The 24,552-nt window shown below is 39.1% G+C and overlaps 1 protein-coding gene across 1 annotated transcript in view; it reads left to right on the top strand.

Moving 5' to 3' along the window:
- The window catches only part of PCCA (propionyl-CoA carboxylase subunit alpha), a 305,865-nt gene that overhangs the window by 64,897 nt on the left and 216,416 nt on the right, over positions 1 to 24,552 (top strand). Inside the window, exons 5-6 of the mRNA XM_042457614.1 lie at positions 1,345 to 1,458; positions 3,799 to 3,852. Of these exons, the coding sequence (XP_042313548.1) occupies positions 1,345 to 1,458; positions 3,799 to 3,852 (168 nt within the window). The remainder of the gene's footprint in view (positions 1 to 1,344; positions 1,459 to 3,798; positions 3,853 to 24,552) is intronic.

Raw genomic sequence — 24,552 nt, 5'->3', positions numbered from 1 at the left:
AATTATGCTTGATGTGTTAATGGTATTAGAATTGTTTCTTATATGTTGTATGTTGGATGGATATATTTCTAAACTGTCTTTGACATCTAGAATGGAGATAAAAGTAGGCTTAAACATTCTGTAATTTAAATTCAGTGGCTACATTTTTGTCTGTGATTTTTTTAAAGCTCAAAGCTTACTACTTCAGAGCTTAATTCTTCCCCCTTGCCCTAGTTCTTAAATACTTCCCTGATCTTGTGAAAATTGAATTTATTTCTACCTGAGAATGCCATAGATATTTTTAGTCTTATAAGAAGTTAGTGTTAACTATCTTTTCTGCTATTATTTTATTTGATTAATTAGTTAATCTTTGAGTATTGTGGTAAGAAAAGAAAATAACTGTGTTGCAGATGCCTGATTGTATACACCCATACAAATATTATTAATCAGTATGCCTTTAATAAAATATAAGACTTTCTTCCATTCCTAATTATTAAAAATGACAGATGCTTCCTAAGCAGTGGTGTGTGTGTGTGTGTGTGTGTGTGTATCCTTCTAAAAGATTTGGTAAGCATCTTTAAACTATGCCAAAGACTAGCTCTTATAGCTGCCTGCTCTAGAAGATGTCTCCTTCAGAATTCTAAATTGTGGGCAGACTTTCCTGGCTATCGCTTCTAGCTCAGACTTGCTATAAAAAGTGTTTTTGACAATTGTCCATGTGAATAAGGATAAGAATGGTTTGGGGAACCTAAGCTTGCTTAAATCATTCTCAAGATTTTCTGGTTCACGTGTAGTGATATTGAACTCTTTAGTCATAGGCTTTAATTTGTGCATGGTGCTGACCTGATGCTGTGCAGGGACACTCACTGCATCCCTTCATTCAATTCACTCTAATTATCACCAACTTCCTGGGGAGCCTGCTTAGATGGAACTGGCCGTGAATGTTTGTTGTTAAGTAGCAAGATATTAGGCGGCCCCGTTACATTTAACAAAGTTGTTTTATGCTCTGAATTTCCATATAGATGATCAGTGTGCCATGTTTAAATTTGTATTGCTATGTATTATTTGTGTAAATATAAACCACACCTGGTATAACATGAAATTTGATATTACAGACTCTTGTATGCACCAGTGTGTATCTGTTTGTTACATATATTGCTTCCTCTCTCTTCTGTCTTTTATTGTGAGTATAGATGTGTCTTTCTCTGTCTGCTTACGTTTTTGTGTATTTTCTGTATCTACATAGTAGTGTATTAATATGTACTTTATATCTTATGTCAGGTTTTTTTTTTTTTGTTAAGGGAGGTAGGGGTAACTTATTTGCTAGTGCATGTGTGTTAAAATGCAGACATTTTGTCTTTTCAGGTCCACGTGAAAATGGCGGATGAAGCAGTCTGTGTTGGCCCAGCTCCCACTAGTAAAAGCTACCTCAACATGGATGCTATCATGGAAGCCATTAAAAAAACCCGGGCCCAAGCTGTGAGTCTGAATGAGTCTCTCCTCTGCAGCTGTTTCATATATAGAAAGCAAAGAAGCTAGAGTTTGTATTTAAAGATTAAAAAAAAAGCAAGGGGGAGAATGATTGAATATGCTATTCCAGTTTAGTTCATGTCACATGAGTTAAATGTGGCCGAAATCGCTACTGGAAATCAAAGGCTTTTGTAGCATCTGGCAGTGCCGGTCGCTGATCCTGCAGGTGGCTGCTGGATTCAGCTTTCACACCAGGGAGCAGCTTCAGTTCATTTCCAAATTTGCTGGGGGAAAAAAATCCCAATTAGTTTAGAACACTAACCCTTTCTGTGCCATACTGTCTCTTTCTACATGTCTTTTATAATATAGTGGTGATTTTGTTTTAATTTTGAAGTTGGCATGTGTGAAAATTTGCACGCCGTTTATACATGCATGAAGGTAAATGACACATCCAGTACAAGTGTGTTTTTCAGTGTTTCATGTTGCTGACAAAATACATTAAGACTAGATGACTGTGTGCAAGCTGTTTCCTTCCCTAGCCTCTCTTTTCTTAATTTAGACCAGAGATTCAAAGTTCAGCAACAATTATCGATATTTTAAAAATGACAGAATGGATACTTTTTATTGCATCACTGAATGCAAATGTGGTCCTCAGATCTGCTGAATGAAAAAAAAAACCCTTTAAATAAAATTCGATGGATGGGAGTCGGTCATCGTCAGCAATTACCCTGGAGTGTCTCAATTAGCATTATCATTTCTTTTGAAATAAATGTTTCAGTATGGTGCATTTAGAAAGTGGGGGGAAGGGGAAGGAAAAATGGCCAACAACATTAATTAGCTAACAGGCACTGCAGATGTTTACATTGTTAGTTAAGAAGACATAATAGTGATAGAAATAGCTTGGATTTTCATCTTTACTTTGCCATGCATATTTGCTTAGTTGTGAGTTTATAATATTATAAATTATGAAACTGATGCCTTTACACATTATTATGTGCTGTAATTATATCCCTTCCTGTTTTTAGTGAACAGAATGGCATTATTTTGGTTTTGGGGCATATGGCTTTGTATCCCCTGGTCTTCAGATATTATATTCTGTTCTGTTTGAAGGGGGATTTGTAGCAATTCTTTTATTTGGGGTCATGAAAATGGTTACTAACTCAGGATATCAGCAATGTGTTTTGGCAAGAAGGGCATGTTGTTTGGAAAAAGATTTGGAAGAGTGTGGGGAAAAGAGGCTAATGCTGAAAAAAAAAATGCAAGAACAGCTTCCACAGTCCTTTGGTGTGAATAGAAGAAAAACTGCAGGAGACAGAAAAGAAGTCAGATGCCCATCTCTTTGTAATCTCCCAGGCTGGGCTTCTTACTCTGGTTAGTTTGGTTATAATGTGTTAATTCCAGATAATACAAGGTAGGTCTTGTGTATGTATAAGCTTGGCTCTTGGCATTTGTATGCAGAATATTAACATGACAGAAATTTTTGGTCTGGCAGAATGTGATACTCATTTGGTAATGTTAAGGGGTGTCAGCGACTGGATTATGTGTAACTTTTAATGTGTAGAACCTTTAAAAGGATAAGCTTTTTAAAAATAAATAAATAAATAAGCTACACATTTAAACTACACCAAAGAGATGAAAAAATAGGTGAAGAGTTTTTATGTTGTTACTGTAAACATTTTAGATACGCAGAACTCATTGTAAAATTGAGGCTGCAGAGAAAATTTATTCTCGCTCAAAATTTGTATATTGCTCTTCACAGCTTGGAAGTAGCTGGTCAGAAAATGTTATTTATCATTAGTTTCTCTCTTCACTAACACAGGTATATCTGAGTTACATTAAGGCTGTAACTTAATAAGGGATAATGGCACGTCTATTGCAGTGTATCTGTAGCTTTTTAGTTGCTTATATAGTTATGGAATATGGCCTTCCTAAATAATAGTGAAGAATATCACATGGACCAAGCACTGGCTCATGCTCTGCTTCATGCTCTGCATTTAGATTATTTTTTTAAAAAGGGACTAAAAGTAATTAGTTTCATTATGTCAGAGCACCAGGAAAGTAAAAGGTTATTTTAAATTTTTTAACCATAACATTCATGTGAATTATTAATTAAACTTATTTTAAGTCATTAAGAAAATAGCTCTCCAAGCTCTGCTTCTGCTTTAGTGAATGTTGATTTAGTAACACATGATACGTTGCCTAGGGATTCAGTAGGATCTACATATTAAATGAAGTACCAAGGAAGTACTACTGAACATTTTACCTTATATATTAAGTGCTAAGGGTATGTTGTATCATGCTCACAGATCTCTTAACTCATGAAAACCATCCTTTACTTTTTGTTTAAAGGTCCACCCAGGATATGGATTCCTTTCAGAAAATAAAGAATTTTCCAAGCGTCTGGTAAGGATTTTTTTTTTTTTTTTGTGGGAGGATGATGATTTCTTCTAACCAATATATAGGTATATTGTTGTAGTATGTAGGTGCAAATTTCAGTGCATTAGTCATGCTAGTAAATTGTTTAATTGCAGGGTAAAATTATTCTGTACTTCATTTGTAAGGGTGAAAAAAGAGCAAATTCTTCAGGAATTAAGTCTTTTGGAAGCTCCTAAATCACTCTGTACAAAGAACACAATTTTCCTTTTCCATTAGATGAAAAAGAATTTCAGGATTCCTCCCCCCACCCTCCAGTATGTTTCTCAAACAGTCCCCATCCCAAGCTGTATTGGTTAACTTGCCACATGAGGGGGAACTACTGTGACCACTCTCTGAATAGGATACCATAGGCAACATCATCAGTGCACCTCTTGGCTAAAATAATGCCTTAATGTTGTTATATTGTCTTTATGTCAAATGATTTTAATTATTCTCATCTGCCTTGAAGAGTTGTATTCAGATGAAGCCTATAAATATTACAGTGGGCCATTGGTATCAGTTGAGGTTTAGTTCCAGGACCCCTGTGGATACTAAAATCTGTGGATGCTCAAGTCCCATTAAATACAGCAGTGTCCCTATATAAAATAGCAAAATCAAGGTTTGCTTTTTAGAATTTATATAAATTTTTGAATATTTTCAAACTGTGGATGCTTTAGTCCATAGATAAAGAATCTGTGGATACAGAAGGCCAATTGCAAATAAAATTTGTACTATGTAGACTTATTCAAGAGAGAGTGAGCATGGTCTATTGGTTTGAATGTTTGACTAGGCCTGTGGGAGTCTCAGATCCCTGCGCAACCATGGGGACCCACTGAGTGACCTTGGGCAAGTTACACTCTCTCAGCTTTAGAGAAAGGCAGTGGCAAACTCTCCCTGAATAAATCTTGCCAAGAAAACCCTAGGATAAAGTTGCCATAAGTTGGAATTGGCTTGAAGGCATATACAACAACAAGAATTATCTAAATTTAAATGAGCAAACAATGTAAAGGCCTACATTAGTTAACTATTTAAACATCTGACAAACTGTTGTAAGCCTGAGGGCAGGGAACCATCTAATTAAAAAGATTATATGTACAGCGCTGTGTAAATTTACAGCGCTTTATAAATAAAGGTTAATAACTATGGCTGAATAACTAGGGTCGCTCATATTGAAACATAGGGGATTGACTTCTGAGTAAACTTGTATACAGTAGGACTACATAGATCAATAAGGCTATATTTTGCCTAAAGTTCACACTGTAGTTTATGCTGGATAAGGAGCTGCCTTTTTTTAAGGAGCCTTTTCTTTGTCTTTGCCCCATGGACTGCCATAAAGTAAAAATAAACAAATAACTATGGATATATCTCAACCAGAGAGCCAGCATGGTGTAGTGATTTAAATGTTGGACTGGCACGCTAGGAGACCAGGATGTAAAGAGAACTTGTAGCACTTTTGAGACTATCTGAAATAAAGAAGTTGGGAGATCAGGGTTTGAACGTCTCTCAGCCTTGGAAATCCATTAGGTTATCTCAGGGAAGGCATATTTTGTCAGCTTACAAAATAAGCAGTGGTCAATCTCCTCTGATTAAAACTTATAAGCAGTGGTTAGTCTCCTCTGAATAAATCTTGCTTGTCAAGATTTATTGGCAATAAATATGTGTCTGTTTCACCCTAAATTTAAACTACTTGAAGGCACCCAAAAACAATGACAATAATGACAAATGTATAGTCCACTTCTGACTTTGAAAAGCTTTATTTAATGTGCTGAACAGTGTAGCGGGCCCTGCTATCTATTTAAAATGTGAGTTGTTGGCTTCTAAGAGAGGAAATTCATTCCTTTTTTTAACATCCAGGAAAAGAGTGAATATTCCTGGAGTGCTGCCCACTCATTTTAAAATGCAGATTAACAAGAATTGGTTGTGATTTCCAGGAGTGTGAATAAGCAAAATCTTTCTGGCATCTAAAGAGTTGAATGCTGTCCTCTGCATCTCCTCAGTCTCCACCCTCTTATCCCTTTTGGTCCTCCCCAAGCTCTCCTTCCCAGAAATTTGCTCTTAAAATTCAAAGACCCTCATGAACAGGATTTGATGCAGTACTAAGGGCTTATTTTCTGTTGAGAATAAACATTGGCCCATCACCCCACAAATGGGAGAGTTCTCAGGTCACACATGGGCTGTTTGAGCTCCAGCTGAGAGTGCAAGTGTTGGAATGTGGTAGAAGGGAAAGTGCTCAAAAGGAAGAGGGGGAGAGAGAAAGAGAAGTTTCCTCTTCATTTCACAGCAGAGAAATAAATATAATCCAAAAGTTATACATAAAAGATGGGATATAAAATCAAAGTATTGATACATTTTGGAAGAATACCTTGTATGCAATAAATTTGTTCCAGTAACACACAAATTCTATTATTGTCAAGGACTGCACTTTAAATCAAGGGGATTTATGTCATAACCTAAATCACTTAGGGAACCTGTGGCTTTCAAAGTTGCTAAGCTGCCATCACTGACCAATGGCCTTACTAGCTTGGGGTGATGGGAGTTTGGAGTTCAGCCTGCTAACTTTTTGGAAGCAGGGGTTAGTAATTATCGGGCAAAACTGTGTTTTTCTGTGGGATGGAAAGTAAATATCCATGCTGTTTTTCTAATAGTAATTTGTCTTTATGTAAAAAAGCAATATTCACAGTTAAGATTCATAGAAAGAGACCTGAGAGAAAAATTAAAAACGAGACATGTTCGTTCAATGTTCAATTCAGGTTTAATTTTAAACCATTATTTCAAAATGATACAGAGAATTTTTCTCCGACTAGGCCCATAATATTCCAAACATCCTTTCAATATTTTATGCTTTTAAAGTTTTTTCCTGAAGGCTGTCGTTTCCAGCTGTACTGTTAAAATACTAATTCAGTATCATACAGCTTGACCATATCAAACAAATTAACTGGCTAGACCAGCTAGAATTACATTAGACTCCAGAAGGTATATATGTCCCGCAAATTAAGCAGTTACTTTTACACCACTGTTTTTCTTAACAGTCGCAAGTGCGGTAGGGAAGCTTCTTCTATAGATCAATGTGATGTGACTTTTACCGAGAGACATGCATGCTTCTCTAACATTTAGGCAGCTACATTTTCTTTGTGTGCAACACCCTTGTGAAGCAGGCTACTTTATTCAGTCACCTTCCTTAAATTTCACCACCACAACTGCATTTATAATTTGGTCGATGAAGTGCCAAGAAGCTTTGTAGCTTTCTTGGTATAAATCCAGCTTTGTGGTGGTCTTTCTTTTTCTGTCCAAAGGTTATGCCCACTTCCACTTAGTGCTGTCCTTGCTTCATTTTCTCAGGTATGTAGCTGTGAAAGAGGAAAGGAAAAAAATCCAGATGGCAGGCAAGCTGCTTGCCCATCATAGCCATCAGTGGAGATGACCAGAGAAGCTTAAGCTCTGTCGTGGACTCACTTAGTAGTCTTCTGTGTGTCCCAATGAAATTTCTTGGCAAATATCAAGTACCATTTAGTGGAGCTGTAACAAAAACCTCATCAGTAAATGGCTGCTTTGGTTATGAGCAAACTGGGAATGGCCCATGCCTCTTTTTTGTTACAGTGGTGGGTGTTTTACAGCTGGCAAGCAAAAGAGCCCTCATGCAAAATGCCTGCCAAAGCAATTTTATATTGCCTTTCAAATAATTTCCCAAGGCAGTTTATGAAAAGAATAAAACATATAACGAGCCAAAAGCAAAGAGTTGAGCAACAGTATTGATTGAAATTGGGTTTTACAATTGTAGTACACCAAGATTGTGCCATCCTTACTGATTCCTGGTTCATTTCAAGGCTTAGTTCAAAGTGATGGCTTTAACTTGTCCAGTGGCTGCAAGTGAAATATGCCACATGGAACCTCCACAAGCCTCTTTTGTATGACACCAGTGATCTCCAGATTTTTTTTTTTAAAATAAAGGCATTGCAATTAGACTCTGATAACCAATTACAAACTGTAAAAGGCACTGTAGTCAAAGGGGAAAGGAATTAAATGCACTGTAGTTATTGTTTTCTTTTAGTTCAATATCAGTACATAATTAAAGTTAATTTCAGTTTATTTAAAATTCATTTATCTATAAATAAAAATTTATAATTAATCAGTGGTGAATTCGGATTTTATTAATGATTAGGTAGGGGATGTAAATAATTTAATAATATTAAATACCTAACTACCTTTTATATAATTCAAAGTGTCGTTTAAGTTTGGAAACCTTGAATAATCTTGAACAATAGAAAATGTTTACAAGAACCAATTCCGCATCCTTACACACAGAAGTAGTTTTCTTCAGGGAATTTGAAAAAGAACATGCAAACCATAAGTCCTGTGCAACCGCTGTGTATTGTTTAGGAGATTTGAGGAGGGGTGTGTGTCAGCTCCTCCTAGAATTTCAATTAAAAAGATGCACATTCCAATCAGTGAGGGACAGTTTGGCATTCCAGATCTTTTTCTCCTTACATTCAATTGGACATATTTGTTCTCTTATATTAAGATATTTTGGACGTATCACTTCAAGTAAGTAATTCACCATGGTCAGCCTTGGAGTCTTCATTTCTAGCACCTCTGTCTAAATGTACTTGGCTCTCATTGTATAAAAACAGGCAGTGTTTTGCCAACAGTTTCTGTGGGTAGAACTGTGTGGAAATATTGTTTCATCAATTGCAATTTGATACATAAGCTCATGCTAAATTGACTTTATGCAGGAATCCAGATTTGAAAACTGGTAAGAAACCATTTTTATGGAAGGTGTGAGCCAATTATGGGATTGTTACTTCAAATCATGTACTTGGTGTTGATGTCGAATTTTGTCTTTTTCAATTTTGCAAGAGCAGTTTAAACTACCTCAGTCAGCTAAATGGCAATGTCTACAAATAAAACCTTTGTCACAGTCCAGATTTGACTCAGCAGCTTTAAATGCATCTGAGGCTCCCTTAATATTAGAGTCATTAATTGAGGCCAACCCAGACCAACAATTTATATATATAAATTATGTTATCTATAAATAAGTAAGACATGTGAGGTTTACAGCAAGACTAGAATAGAGAATTGGAATATCCAATTCTGACAGATACATAACCACCAGTTTTAACATTAACTAGTAAGGCTATAGATTTCTAACTATGGCCCAAAGCAGATGGGCCAAAAGGTGTAGCTTCTGGCCACTTTGGGGGTATGGCATCACGTGCAGAATACACACACCCCTGGATTGGCTGGAAGCCACTCTGAAGTCGCCAGAAAAGGAGTGGCAAAAAACTGCTCCTTCTGGAGCTCATTAGGGAACGTGGTGGTGGCCTGCTTTCAGATCGGGCCATCCATTCACAACAGTCCCTGGCTGATCAGGGACTGGCTGGCCAGAGGCCACTCTAAGCTGCCAGTCTGCTTTGCCCCTGTGTCTTAGGGCTTATCTACATAGGTGATTTATCCCAAATTCCACCCTGGTTTCTCTGTGTCCTGTTTACATGATGCAGGGCCAATACTCCTGATTGGGTATAGACTGTTTTCATGACAACTACATCTGATTCATCTCAGTTCTAGTTTTCTCTCTGTTAACTATCACCTGTGCTGTTGTACTTCATATATAGCCCTTATCCATTTACAGTAGTTGCCTCCTTTTTGCTGTCCTAATGATAATTTCCTTCATAAATTTCCAGTTTAAGTTATCAAATGCTTTCAAGAAAGCTTTCTAAGGGGTATGACAGACCATCCCAAGGGGTGTCCTGCAGCCACCCCTTTTAGCACCGGATCGGGGCCGTGGTGCCAATCTCTCCTTTCCATGGTGCAGAAAGGAGCCCCAAAAAGCGTCTCCTTTTTGTGCCTTGGAAAGGGTGCCATAGCAACTGGCGCATGGATTTTCCGTGCTCCTTTGGTGCTGCGTCACATAGACACAGTGCCAGAATAGCTCCGTGATATGCTGGAAGCCGTGCTGGAAGAAATGGCCGCAAGCACTGGAACAAGTAGTGGTACACGCCGACATGAGCACAAGGCCCATTGGCTTTAATGGGGCTTGAGCTTACACAGAATTTTCCTTACGCAGGAGGGTCTGGAATGGACCCCCCGCATAAGGAAAAGGACTACCAGTACTATATATCTCTATCTATCTATCTATCTATCTATCTATCTATCTATCTATCTAGGAATTTCCCCACAGTAGCTATATTTTGGGAGGAGGTAATCAAATGAGTAAATTTGGTATTGTAAAGTTCCTTGATATACAGGGATGTGCGTGTCCTTTTGAATTATTTATTTGTTTCTTGGAAATTAACAAATGGCCAACGGAACTGGATCATTTGTACTACCAAAAGTAGTTTGTTACTGGACAGAATCTCCCCCCACCTGTGATCCAGTGGATAGAAGATTTAACAATGCTTGCAGCCTTTGAAAGAATTATGTATAAGATTAAATTTACAAACGCACTTGTAGTATATTTGGACATTTGGTCAACTTCTATAGAAACAGAAGACTAATGTGGTTGTTTTCCCTCCTTTTGTGTTCTTATTTTCCTGCTTTTGTTACACTATAACATTATTGTATGTAACTGAGAACCTTTTTGAATGTAAATAAAAACATTTTATAAAAGGAGTTTGTAGTGGCTAACAGATGTCTTAACAGGCTTGAAGGTACTCTTGCTTCTTATGTGCTACTTCTTTTGAATGAAAAGTTTCCTTAGCTCTGTTCCCATTGATTTTGGTGTCATGGCAAGCCATACACTTTATTTAACAAATGAGTATACTGTATGAGATGGTGAGATTATACCTCAGTCTATGACAAAAACTGGTAACAGCATGGCATAGGAAGTTGTGGGTTCATGTTTTATAATGTAAACAGGCTGTAAGTAATGCATGCCTTATTGAAAGGAGCAGTAAAGATGCTTCAGGAAAATGTAGAAATTGAATATTGACACATCAATTACATCAGTACTATTTATATACGTACATACATACATACAGCCTGCCATTTCCCCAGTTTGGTGCTCAAGGTGGTTTATAACAGTTAAAAGAGATATAGCTAAAAAAATTATGTTTTTATTCTGTACCTTAAGGTCGTTTCTGATTTATAGTGACCTTATCACAAAGTTTTTTGGGGTTGAGGGTGCGTGACTTACCCGAGGTCACCCAATGAGTTTCTATGGCTGAGCCGAGAATTGAACCCTGATCATAGTCATAGCCTAACACCCAAATCACAATGCCATGCTGACTGTCAAATATATATGTATATCAAATACAACAATATCATTAAACTATCCATAAAATTAAAACTAGTTTAAAATGGAACTATTAAAAATGACAAATAAATAAAGCAGAGATAGATAATACAGCAACAATCTCCAATGCCAAAATAAAAAAATCTTACAATGATCTTCCTGCAGAAAGCAAGGTGGGTGCTAGTCCTTTCTGTTTAGTAGCTAGTAAGTCATACTTCAGGTTCTGTTTATTGTGTGAAAATGCAGCTCAAGGTTCTTAGGTTAGTATTGGATGTATCCAGTGTCAGCAAAACTGCTGGGGTCCAACAACCACTGTCAGTAACTCAAACGAGCCCTAGTGGTTAAATCAGACCTTTGAGCAGAGCTAGCAATTTTCAACAGAAGTGTGGTTCCAAAGGCAGTTGAGATAACACAACTGGATGTCTTCCAGGAACTGAAGCAATGCAGGAACCTCCGGGGACACACAGCAAACCAATGCCAGACTTCTTCTGATAAACCACCAGAGAAGCCAAGTCTCCCGAAGTGCTCTTTATTCACAGTGCTATAATACAAATACAGATCTCCAGAACTCCAAACCATACCAAACCAACGCCTACTACAAATCCACAAGCTATCACTTGCAACCCCTGGGTTTATATAGACTCCAGACCATGTGGTCTCCCAAACCCAGTGAGTTCAGGTGTGTAACCATGACAAGTGTCCCCTGTGTAATCCAGACACATTGTTTCATCATCCATGGCTACATGCATCTAGACACCAAAGTGTCCTTGAACCAATGAGCATCAGCTGTGCTAATCAACCTTGTCCTTCTGCTGAATGCTCATGGTCAAACACATACACATCAAGCATTTCCCAGTGTGCTGTGTTTTAACCCTTGAGATTCTGACATTTTGTGCTTTATGTTGAGAATGAAAATATAGTAATCATACATAGAGTGTTTGGTGTGGCACCAGAGCCGGTTCTAGGTTTAGGGAACACGCAGCAACTACATGATCCCTAACCCTAGAACTTATGGATGGTGTAACAATGGTGGCGCCCTGTGTACACGGTGCCGCCATTGTTACATAAGCACCACACAGCATCCGCACTTACATAATGAGCGTGCCAATGGCGCTCTTGTTACACTGCCCTTGCGGCTTAAAAAGAACTCGCTTTTCCTGGGTTCTTTTTCCTCCACAGGGAAGCCATGCAGTTTGGCGGCTGCAGCTTCCCTTCAGAGGAAAAAAGTCCGCCGGCAGGCTGCCCTGTCTGTGCCAGGCCAGATTACAGTTGTTTAGCTTCATTAGCGCTATCTGATTTATATGTCCCTTATTCACATTTCTAGATGCAGAATGTATGTGCCTGATTGCCTTGACAACTCATAGTTAATACTGCCTTCTATTCAAATAAGAAAACATTGCATGTTAATAAAAGGAGTATGATGGAAAACTTAACCAAATGACAAGCTAATACTGGGGGACTGAGTTCTGTTTGCATGGTACTGAGCTTTCTTCTTAAGTGAGTAGTAATAACTGATACATCTAATTGGCTTCTTAGCAATAGCAATAGCTTGTTATTTTAATGTATTGTGTAGTATGATTTGTTATATTAAAAAAGTGAATCTCCTTTTTGAAAGAAAGGAGGTGTGAAGTCAAGGGCTTTGATCTTTAATAAAAGGTATATTTTACTCTCAAAGCAAATGATTTTTCTAACTAGATGGCATTCATTGACACATTCCCAAAATATAAAACAATGAAATAAAAGCATTTGTTCATGTTGTTTGAAGCTATTATGTTGCTGTGTGGCTGCCAAACTTGGCAATTTTGCAATCATTATTCCACTCTGGGCTCACTTCCTAGCAATCTGGTGGGTTTTCAGGGTTTGGATTACAATATTGGTGACAATATCCTTGGCCAAGTTTATAGTAATGCAGACAGAATTAGTTGTATTCTTGTATATTCATTTGTATGTCATAAGATACATATTACAACAAGTAACATTATATACTAATAGGCTTTTTCATTTCTGTGGAAATGGAAAAAATCATAGCTCCTGTACACTAAATTTATATTTTTTAGTGTATGGGCCTACCACATGTAAAAATAATTGCTTCTATGCAAGTAACTTCTGGGTGAGCCAAGTGTGCATGAAGATCATGAATTCAGAGATACATGTTTGATTGCTGTTTGTGTGAAGCCTCTTTAATTTAAATCTAGAGCAAATGCTGACATTACAAAACTATTTTCATGGAGGAAATGGCCATCAATATTTATAATCATCTGCTTGGTATGCTGGAAACCAGTTGTTGGCTGCCTTGAGCAGGACAGTCCCATTCTATTCACATTCTGCATCCCATGGGTCACCAGTTAGATTCTGCTGGAATAGAATGCTGGTTTGATGTACATGGCTCTTGTATGTTCTTAAAGCAACTTTTGGCTGAAACAGAACTTAATCAGTTTGGGAAGTGTATTTTAAAAGTATTTATTTATAGTTTTGATTCCAAGGTCGCCACCTGTTGCAAGTTCATTTAAAACATTAAAACATGAAAATAGTTACTGTAAAGTGAGTGAACTTAGCCTTTGTTAAGGCACCATTGTAAGATATCGTGTAATTATACTTTTGTTGTTGGGTAAGAGAATTTATGATAAGGAATTAGGTATTTGTGATGAGTCCCTGACTCTGTTCGCATTCTTGAAGCCAGTTGGGCAGCCTGTGAGCCTAAGCCTACATATGGCCTCAACATAATTCCAGAAGCCCTCTGGAAGCGATGAGTTAAGACCTCTGGAGTGATCTCTCCCTCTCACAGTTGGACAATTTGATGGGGAGGGGAAGAACAGAAGCTGGCAGAAGAATGGAGACAAACTGGTTTGGGGTGGACGCCCGCCCCTTCCCAGCCTCACAACCAGTCAGAGAGGCTTCCGGGGGTGGGACATCCGGTCGCAATGGCTGCTGGGTCTTGTAGTCGCTGGTAGGAACCCACTGCGACTACAAGCCCCAGCGGCTTTTTCAACCGGAAATTCCGCCCCTGGAAGCCTCTCTGATTGGTTGAGAGGCTGGGAAGGGGAGATACATCCAGCCGTGCTTCCTAGGTCTGGGGAGGAGGATTGAAGATGGAGGAGGATAGTGGGCTTGTGGACAAGGATGGCAGGCTGGAGGACGGGCGGCCAAACCCCATGATTGTCCCGTCTAGAATCAGGACATGGCAACCCTAAGCATGAGGCCCATGAAAGGGTACACCTGAGGAGCTGAGTCTTAAGGTTTATGCATATTGCTTTGCCATCAGTAGTAATAAATTTAAAATATTTGTATGTATCAGCATATTTGGACTTTGTTTATCTCCATTCTGATCTCAAATCTGGCATGGATTTTATGGTTCTTTCAGCCAGATGACTTTTTTAATGCATTCAGCTCATAAAGCTCTGAATCAAAAAGAGAAGGGAGTGTGGCTGCATCAGCACTGCAGAAATAATATGGCTAGACACAACTTTAACTGCGATGGCTCAATGCTATGGAACTCTGGGAAATATAGTTGATTGCAGCACCAGAGCATTCCCAGAATTCCATAGCATTGGGCCATGGCAGTTAAAGTGGTGTTAAACTGGATTATTTCTGCAGTGTGGAAACATCCTTGGATAAATATTCTAATTGTTGGAAATTACCCTATAAAGCTATAAAGAAAGTTCAGTTAATACAGTGGTACTCATGGGGGATCCATGCTGGACTACCCCCTGCACATAACAAAATCTGCAGATGCTCAAGTCCCTTTGTCCCCAATGGTGGTGTCACCATGCAGCTGCACCATCATTGGGGACAATGGAACTTCACCAGCCCTCAAGCAGGGATGCCTTCCTCCCTTCCTCACCTGCAGCGGGCGGGTGGCAGGAGGCCACCTCTCCTCCTCCTCTTCCTCCCACATCTTCCTCCCAGCTCTCACCGACAGTGGGCGGGCAGCTGGAGCCATGGGGCTCCAGTAGAAATTTAGGTGCTTTTAAAGAAAAAAAGAGCCTGTGAACTTAAATGTATCTTCTTTAAAAAGTTGGTAGTGTTTTGTTAAGCTGTCTTCAAGGCAGTTCTCTAATGTGGCCATGTCTTGTTCCGGTCTCCTCTGCTGCTCTGCTGTGGATGGTCCATTGTTGTTATATCAACCAGTCCTGAACGCTTTCAAACTGGGCTTCCTTTGAACACCTCAGGACTCCCTGTGCCAAAAGGGTGTCTTTGGCTGTCTGAGAATCTCCAGACAGTCCAATTTCAACATTAAGCGGGTGTCACTTGACTATGATGTTAAGTGTTCAGTTCACCTAGTGAGGTGCCATAGCCAACCAGAGGTCTTATGCTTGGTTTGGTTTTTTTGTCATTATTGTGGGTGCCTGAGTTGGGAGGTCTGGAAGACACTACAAGAAGGGCACAGTTTGGTGGCTTCCACAATCAGAGGCCAGATTTGATCAGACTGGCATGAGGGGCATCAGATTATGGCTTGTGAGGGGCAGGGATAGAGGTTTCTTATTGCCCCTTCACAAGTCCTCTTTGGAGATTTGCGTGGACCCACCCTCCCACCCTCTGTGCAGCGTGAGCTTTGCTAGTCTGTTCGGGGCTGGGTAGGAATTTTCTCTCCTTTTACAATTTTTTTTGCCTATCCTACTCAGTATTAGTGGGACATTGTCAAGTAGCTCAGTTGGTGTTTATAAATAGGTTGTCATTGGCAGGTTATGGGGGGAGATATCAGACTTCAGTGTACACTTTGGCACCCTTTCAGTTAAGAGTTGGGCTAGGAACTGTCTCCACAGGCTGAGGGACTTGGGAGGTGGAGAAATAGCCTCTCCTTGGGGCTGACCGAAGGGTTGCTCTCTCTGTAAAGTCTACAGACCTGGGAAGGGGAATGTCCTCGATTTATCTTCCAGTAAATGGACATCCGGTGAACAACTCACAATACTGGATTGCCTTCCAGGTCAGGTGTTTCACCCAAGGAAAGGCTGGGGAGGTAGTCATAGGTTGACATCTGGGTCTCAGCTGGACCCACGTCAAGTTGATCCCTCTATATTTGTTGCTTATATCCAGATTCATCTTAAATATGTTTTAGGTCAAATAAAATGGTCCTTCTGTAGCCCAGTGTCTTGTATCTGGCCTCATTATTTTGTGGTTGATCATCAGAGGAGTGATTTGAAGAAAACATAAGGTAGAAACACTTTGTGAGTAAGCATATTAATTTTCAGTGATATTTATACAGAGTGGATCCCAATACTGACCTGTTGTGGGATGGAGAACATAAGCATTACTGACCTCCTCCTCATAAACTCCTCTACCTTGAATGGACCTTTGCTAAGAAGATTTTATATCTAAAGACATAAAAGTGAAAGCCCTATTGAGATGTCCCTTGTAGTCCACCAATTTTTCAGTGTTTTCTTCTCTTCCATTTGAAGAACATGGTGAAATGTCTTTATGTTTTTGTTATTTTTTAAAATTAGAAATATGCTTGTGTGGAATATTACAGAAGGGTAATCTGAGTACACAGAAATCCAAGGAAAATGTAATATCATAAGATCAAAGAAGGTACTACCATGTGGCTATGAATCATGGAGTAGGGGATGATGTATTGCCATTCCGTCTTTTGCCTGGCTACTATTGGGAGACAGTATGCTCTGCTAGATGGACAGTTAATAGGACACAGCATAGCTGATTCTGAATGGAGGCTTTCTTTTTAACCCCATAGCACTTAATTATGTGGTTTACATAAGTAGTGTCATTGGACCTGAACTTGCACTTCAGTCAATAGCCAATAAGTTCTCTTATGCTTTTTAGTTAACCTTGAGTTGATAGTTAAAAAGCTGCTATGTAGCACTTCTATTGTAGATGCTTTTGATATGGTGTTGAATTGTGGCTTTCAGTACACAGAGGGTTAAGTGAAAAGGTTATAGTAATCTAGTGTGCATTTTCCCCCTTAAAAATGTGCTCATTAGCAGTGACAAGTCCAAGTTTTAGCCCATGTCAGTAATTTACATTTCATTGCTAAGTGACTGCTGTTGTTCAAGGGCTCTTTCTAAGGCTGTTGAACATACTTGTATTGGGAATAAACAGAGTAGAAGAATGGAAAGCCAAATACCCTGCCAGGCTTTTGAGCAGGATCTGAAGTTTCCAGTAGATCACTGATTAGCAGTGTGTGGAGCTGTGTGAAAATAAAAAGATAAAAAAAATCTCAGGTAGCTTATCTTATTTCAAATCTACTTTGCAGCCATCCTCCTTAAATTTTTCTCTCCTGCCAGGCCTTCTCTTAAACTGCAGCATATTAATGACAAAACAAGAGAACAATGCACTATGCACCAGGCTCCTTGGTCCCCCTTCCCCCTTTTCTTCCCTCCCCACCTATTAAGCAAAGTCTGATTGTTATGGGGACTAAGGAAACAAAGGACTTGATAGGCTTTGCTTCTCCCTGGGATCAAATTATAAGGCTTTGAGATCCTGTGAATTCTTGCTCTGGGACTCATTTTCTCCATTTTGCCTGATTGGTACCAGCTTGTTCTAGCATTCTTAATTTGAAGGCATGTATAGCATGAAGATGACAAATGGCATGAACTGGGGGAATGTGGTGGCACCATGGTATGGTAAAGATGCTGTGAGTACTGTTGTTGCTGAGCTCCACAGAGGCATTGCCATCTGTGGAAAACATTTGCACAGTTTCATCTAGCATTAAACTTGCTATCACTGTGAGCAGCAGATAACATTTCCTATGTCCTGTGCATTGGTAGATCAGAAGAAAAATAATAATAATTAAACAATGTGGGGCTTGATTATTTCTTCAGTCATATTTATTCTTTCTTCATCCAATGTGGTCATAACTTTCCCTTAATTTTCTCCTCATTTTCAAATGTTAATGGAAGTCAGTTTATTGTTCCTTCTTGTGCCCCCTCCCCCCCCATCTCGATTTAGGAATTTGAAGACATTAACAGTATGCTTGGTGTAGTGTATCCTGTGAAAATAGGCTGATGGAAAATATCAAAACATGAGAACAAGATTCATTATTAAAACAAGAGACTTGTAATTCCCATCAACTCGACTTTGGCTTATGGTGATTCTATGAATGGGAGGCCTCCAAGTCACCCAACCCTGCTAAGGTCTTGGACTTCCAGGGAAGATGGTGGATTTAAGATTTCCCTTTTGTGGGTTTCTGCAGGGGAAGTAGTAATGATGGCTTTTAACCAACTGGAGGTACATTCTGGTGGGCAACTGATCTTCCTTGATCAAGGGAAGATCAAAGGGATTGCCCATTGGTCTCCATTACCTACCAGGTGCTGTGAAAACCTCAAGAAAAGGTGTCTTGGGGATACATCATCATGCTCTACTGCTGTCTGCAAAGCCTGAAGGGGTGCAAAGGAGCTCTTTATGGACACTGGACCCAAAATTTTCACTTTCTTTATTTAACATCTATTAGATTTTATTTTGAACATCTGGATTAAAGAAGTGTTGGACTAAGCTAGGATACTTTTGGGTCCTAGGCGAGAAATACAAAATTTGTTGTCTCTTTAGAATAACGTTTCATTTTATTAATTACTTCAGTCAAACCTCCATATCCATGGATTCCATCATCCATGACTTGAAAATATTTTTAAAAATCCAAAAATCAAATCTTGATTTTGTCAATTTATATAGGGACACATTTTACTACTCCATTATATACAATGGGACTTTAAAACCCACAGATGTTGACCTCTACATGGGGTCCTGCAACCAAACCCCAGTAGATACCAAGGGTTCACTGTAACTTAATTCTGGTTACAAAATTTTTAATTGATTAAAAAAGTGAATCCTGAAAGTCTAATTTAAGTGAATTAGTCAAATCAAAAATAATTTTAGTAAGTAACCCCTTTTGCTAGAAAACATTGTTGATTTTAATATGTTAGTTCCAATACTGCCAACAGCAAATGAGCCAGACAAATATTGTTAGATTTTGATCTACCTTTTGCTCACCTTGGCCTAATTTATCTATGTAACAATGCTAACATATTGATTTGCCTAAGGCAATTCAGCAAGAGCTTAAGCTTTCCTGCTGTTTACTATGAGTAATATTTGGTGAAAAGTATGTAATAACCAGTGAATTGTAACAATGCTTTATTTTACCAAATGGGGAGGGTTTGGGGGGCATTTTTAGTAGCCATGAGCTCATTTAGAAACTGAGTTTCATAGTACTGCAAGTATTGCAGTTTGAATTTACCAACACTCATTAACCAGTAGAGCACATAAAGGATTACTTTTCTAAAAAATGGTCGCCTGCTAGGAGCAGAGATTGAAAAGCTACTGCAGCTCCTAGAATCCCCTAGGCAGCATGTTCAAGTAGCCATGCTGACTGGGTATGGTAATCTAAAAATAATGTTGACAAGCTCCAGTAAGGTTACAGGCCTGTTTCACAGATCAATTATGAAGGTGTCCAAATGACTTGTTTGACTTGTTACAGTTACCTTATGGGGCCTGTTCATTGCCCTTGGATCTGAGAAGATCCAAATTTTCCTGGTAGCTTAGGAAAATGCCTTTGCATCAGGTGACATTTTTGTCTGTCATGTCCATGGGTGGCAACAGTTCTCAGGGGTCTCAGGCAGTGGTCTTTCTAATCACCTGCTATAATGATATACCTAAGATGAATTTATTTTTCACCTAGTTGCTTTCCTTATAAGTGTCTTTTAAACTGTACAGCTGTACTGCTTTGGTGAGATGGGAATTTGCAAATGTAAAAATACCTAGAGCGTATGAGCTAAGAGTAGAAAAAGATTAAACAGATAATAATTTATAAAGATGCAGACAATTCTGTGTCCCTCTACATACTTACTTGGAAATGAGCCTCCTTGAATAAAATAGGTCTTAGTGCTGATTAAACACACATAGGACTGAATTGTAAAATGCTAAACATAAACAGGCAAAATTTGGGATTATCTCATATACATAAGATGTCTTTTCAAATTCTTTGCCTTTTTGGAGAAAATATTAAGGAATATTTTACATAATAAATGTAAAATCTGGTATGAGATTTCGTACCAGAATGTTCAAGCCCTATATTACTCGATGATAACTCGTTAAATGAAATGGAACAAACATTTCTTGCAGTGAGTAAGTTCTAGATTTTACTGAGGCTTGAATGTCACATTTCAAATAGTAATATTGAGATTTGGTTTCTTGCATTTATGGTCATTCATCTTTAGACAGGCATCATTTTGGCTTTATTTTCTTACTTAGAGCTACACAAAATTGTTCTTAATAGTTACTTGAATGCTTGATAAACTTCAGGGTTCATTGCTCCTGTACATTTTTCAAATTATTAGCTTCTTAATGCATATGGCTTTAATTTACCTCCTACTGACATTCTTAAATGGGTTTTCAAGAATTTTGAATGTGCGACTATGATAGTTATGCCTCCACTCTTGGCCCTGATTGCTGACACAGAATATCTTAAGTAGTCTTCACAATTAACAGGATGCAGGTTCAAACAGTTCTACTGCAAAAGCTCAAGATTCCCTTGAAAACAGATTTGTATTTGGTTTCCTGTAGTGTGTTTGCTCCATTTATTTCTAATGAGTTGCCAGAAGCTTTTGAGAGTGCTTCCTCTCTTGCAAAAAGACATTTGTGTTGTTATCTATTAACATTGCATTTATTGATTCTTCAAGATGAAATCTGTAAAATATGAGAAATGTATGTAAGTTGAAGGAAGATCTATACCAATATATTTATATCAATATTGTCTGTGACACAACTAGCCTAGGATTTCCCTGCTCTTCTCGTCATGATTTCCCTGTAAAGACATATAGAATGTTTTTAGTTTGGGATTTGTAAAAGGAAAAGCAAAACAAAGAAATTTAAAGGAAACTATTTTAAATTATGAAACGTAAATAAAATGAACATTCGTTGTGTAAAAAACTGTTTTCAAGAGCACAGAAAGACTTGTTTTGTTTAGTCTGCTGTAGTTGAACTATATAGACTGAAATCCTCCATGTCGAACATGATAGTAAACCAGCCAAATTGTGCTTCTTACATTTTTGATGTGTAGATTGTTGCAATAAACTGTTCTGCATTGTATGCAAAGGGACCTTGCAGCACCTTTGAAACTAACTGTGTTAAAGAAGTTGTAGCATGAGCTTTTATAAACTTGGTCACCTTGTGTTTGTGGTTGGAATGATAAATTTTGTTAGTCCTATTAATACTAAAGTGAGGTTTTAAGGATTATGCTCTCTGGCATCTTCTTTTTTTTGGGGGGGGGGTAATTCTACTTGCTTCAGAGGTCAAAAACTCAGAGGACAAATCAAGTTCTGACACCGAAGGAGGTTCCTAAATCCTCTTCCAGGGCTCAAAAATATTATACAAGGCAAATCTCTAGACCAAAAAGAAAAATGTCTGCCCTCTGAAACTTCAGTGATGCCTAAGAAGAATAAGGATCAATCTTCCAATTCCCCCCCGCCCCCCGCAACAAAATCCTTCCACTCAGGAGCCTTACCCATCCTCACTGATGTCTTCTCATCATCTCCCAAGCCCAGTCTTGGACAAAATTGCTAAAGATTTGGATACGAAGCCTAATGAAGTACAAGTTGGTCCCTGCTCAGAAGGGAGATTCTTGTCAAATCATCCCTCTCCTGAAGCCTATCAGTCATTGCAAACTACTAGAGTTGACACTAAAAGCAGTGGTTCTTGAGATGCTTGAATACATTGAACCAGACAAGGAACCTCACCATCCCACCCTGACTTAATCTCAGAGTAGTTTTTATCCCTCGAGACTTCCCGATCTTGATACTGACATTCTCCCTCTTCACTTTATTAAGGTACCCTTTTGTTGGGACTGGTATTGTTCTTATTGTTGGGACTGGTAACATTCTCCCATCTTATTTCTGGGAAAGGTACCCAACGTATTTGCACCATCCTCACCATTATGACTAGGACCTGTACTACAGTTATTTGATTTATGAGGACTAGTATAGAAAGCATCAGTCCCAACCTCAGACCATTGCTGGCTCCCATATATCTGATTCCAGAAGTATAGCATCCATGACTTTTAGACCTCAGCTCCCCCAAGATCTCTGATACAATCACCTCTGCCAGCCAGGGAAACTGCTGCCAGGCCTCCAATCCAGCCGATACCTATTGTCCTGACTGTTATAACCGTTCTCATCCTGACACTGATGCAAGGTCACTTCTACTCAATGCTTTGCTACATCTGCACCTCAGCCTCCTAGCAGGGTTTATAAGGACTCCTCTGCTGGATCATCATTAGAGGAGAAATCAGGCCACTCATGTCTCGAGGATCACTCTGCTTCCTCCCTTAACCTGCTGGTAGGAGACCAAAATCCTGTTTCCTTTTCAGATGATCTTGGCACCTTGGCAGAGCAGGTCTCCAGAATCGCTAAGGTCCTAGATCTTAAAATTAAGGCATCTAAGCTGCCTTTTGAGGACCTGGTCTTTAAGAGTGTTAATCCCCAAAACATGCCTCCAACCTACGCTTTTGATTCTTTAGATGGTGGTGTGTTACTCCTGGCAGATTCTGGCCTCATTTCTTTCCATTTCAAGGACTGAAAATCCATACCGAGTGCAAGGAGACAACTGTGCTGTGCTTTTAAAGTAGACTCAGCCAAATTTGATTTATTGTCAGAGTGGCTCAGTCTGGATCTCCCAAGAAGGCCCATACTTTTCCAGCTGATCAAGAGACCTCATCAGACCTATTGAATGACATCCAACTTGGGATGTCTGCAATTCACAAACAGTTGATGAAGTGCTCTTTTGCAGCAAGATGGGCCTCCTTTCTCTCTTTCCTACAGAGTAAGGCTGTTGGGTCAGACAACTTCTTGTTCGAAAATATGCTTCAATTTGTTATGTCTTTGCAAGCCAAAGACCTTTTGTACTCTTCTCTGAAGATCCACCTGGTGGCCATCTCTGTTCAATCCATGCTTCAGGATGCCAGGTAGATCTTCAAGATTGGTTTACCTGAAGTTAAAGTTTTTCTTGAAGGGCTACATACAGCTTCATCCACCTAATCACGGACCTCTCTCTATATGGAGCCAGTCATAGAATCATAGGGGTGAAGCAGATGGGCCAATTGGAGCAATCTGCAGCCACTCCAGCTGCGATTGCTCTGGGACTGCGGCGACTGGACGCTGCAGTCCTGAAGCTGGCTGCTGCCATGCCCCTTTTTGGGCTGGTTTCAGGCTGCTTTACCTGGTCTTAGAGTGGCTTCCAGCTGCTTTGGGGGCATGCATCATTTGAATGCCATGTCCCCAAAGTACCTAGAAGGCACTTTATTTGGTCTGTGTGCTTCAGGCTTTAGAATCATAGAGTTGGAAGAGACCACAAGGGCCATCCAGTCCAACCCTCTGCCATGTAGGAACACAGAATTAAAGTGTCCTTGACAGATGGCCTTTCAGCTCTGTTTAAAGGCTTCCAAAGAAGGAGACTCCACCACATTCCAAGGGTTTTTTTCCACTGTTGAACGCTCTTACTGTCAGGATCTTCTTCCTAATGTTGAGGTGGAATCTCTTTTCCTCTAGTTTGAATCCATTGTCCTGGGTCCTGTTCTTTGGAGCAGCAGAAAACAAGCTTGCTCACAACATATGACACCCTTTCAAACAGTTAAGCATGGCTATTATATCATCTCTTAACCTTCTCTTCTCCAGGCTGAACATACACAGCTCCTTAAGTAGAAACCATAAGGCATGTTTTCCAGACCCTTCACCATTTTGGTCACTTTTCTCTGGACATATTCCAGCTTCTCAACATCCTTTTTAAATTGTTGTGCGAAGAACTGGACACAGTATTCCAGGTGAGGGCTGACCAAAGCATAATAGAATGGCACTATTACTTCTCTTGATCTAGACACTATACTTCTGTTGATGCAGCATTGACCTTTTTAGCTGCTGCATCCCACTGCTTACTCATGTTCCACTTGTAGTCTACTAGGACTCCTAGATCCCTTTCACATCTAATCTTGTTACACTAGGTGCCCTCCATCCTATATCTGCATTTCATTATTTATTTATTTATTTATTTTTTGCCTAAGTGCAGTAGCTTACATTTCTCTGTGTTGAAATTGATTTTATTAGTTTTGGGGGTTTTAGTTGTTGGGTTTCAGCAGGAGCACACAGCTTTTATGTATGTGAGTGGGGTTACTACCAAAACGCATCTCTAAAAGCTTCCAAAAGATCTCCACACAGCTGCAGAATGACCTTCCTTCCTTATGTGTGAGTTCACAGATGACTACTCAGAGAACCACAGTTATGGGCAGGCAACCTGTTATTTCTGTGCTAACGTTAGTTTTTCTTACTAACGTCAATCTTTCTGAAGAGTTTAAAGGGGATTTCCAGTGCCACAAAAGATTATCTCAGCAGGAAGAAATTGGAGTCAGAGCAATGGTCCATGTATCTAGTGTCGTCATGGTTGAGATTTGAATTAGGGGACTCTTGGCATGGGCATAACCTAATTAGGAAAAAGAGGCCCCTTTATTACCATCTTAAAATAACCACACT

The sequence above is a fragment of the Sceloporus undulatus genome, chromosome 3 (assembly GCF_019175285.1).
Source record: "Sceloporus undulatus isolate JIND9_A2432 ecotype Alabama chromosome 3, SceUnd_v1.1, whole genome shotgun sequence".
Taxonomy (NCBI): domain Eukaryota; kingdom Metazoa; phylum Chordata; class Lepidosauria; order Squamata; family Phrynosomatidae; genus Sceloporus; species Sceloporus undulatus.
This window is presented reverse-complemented; position numbering and strand designations above follow the sequence as displayed.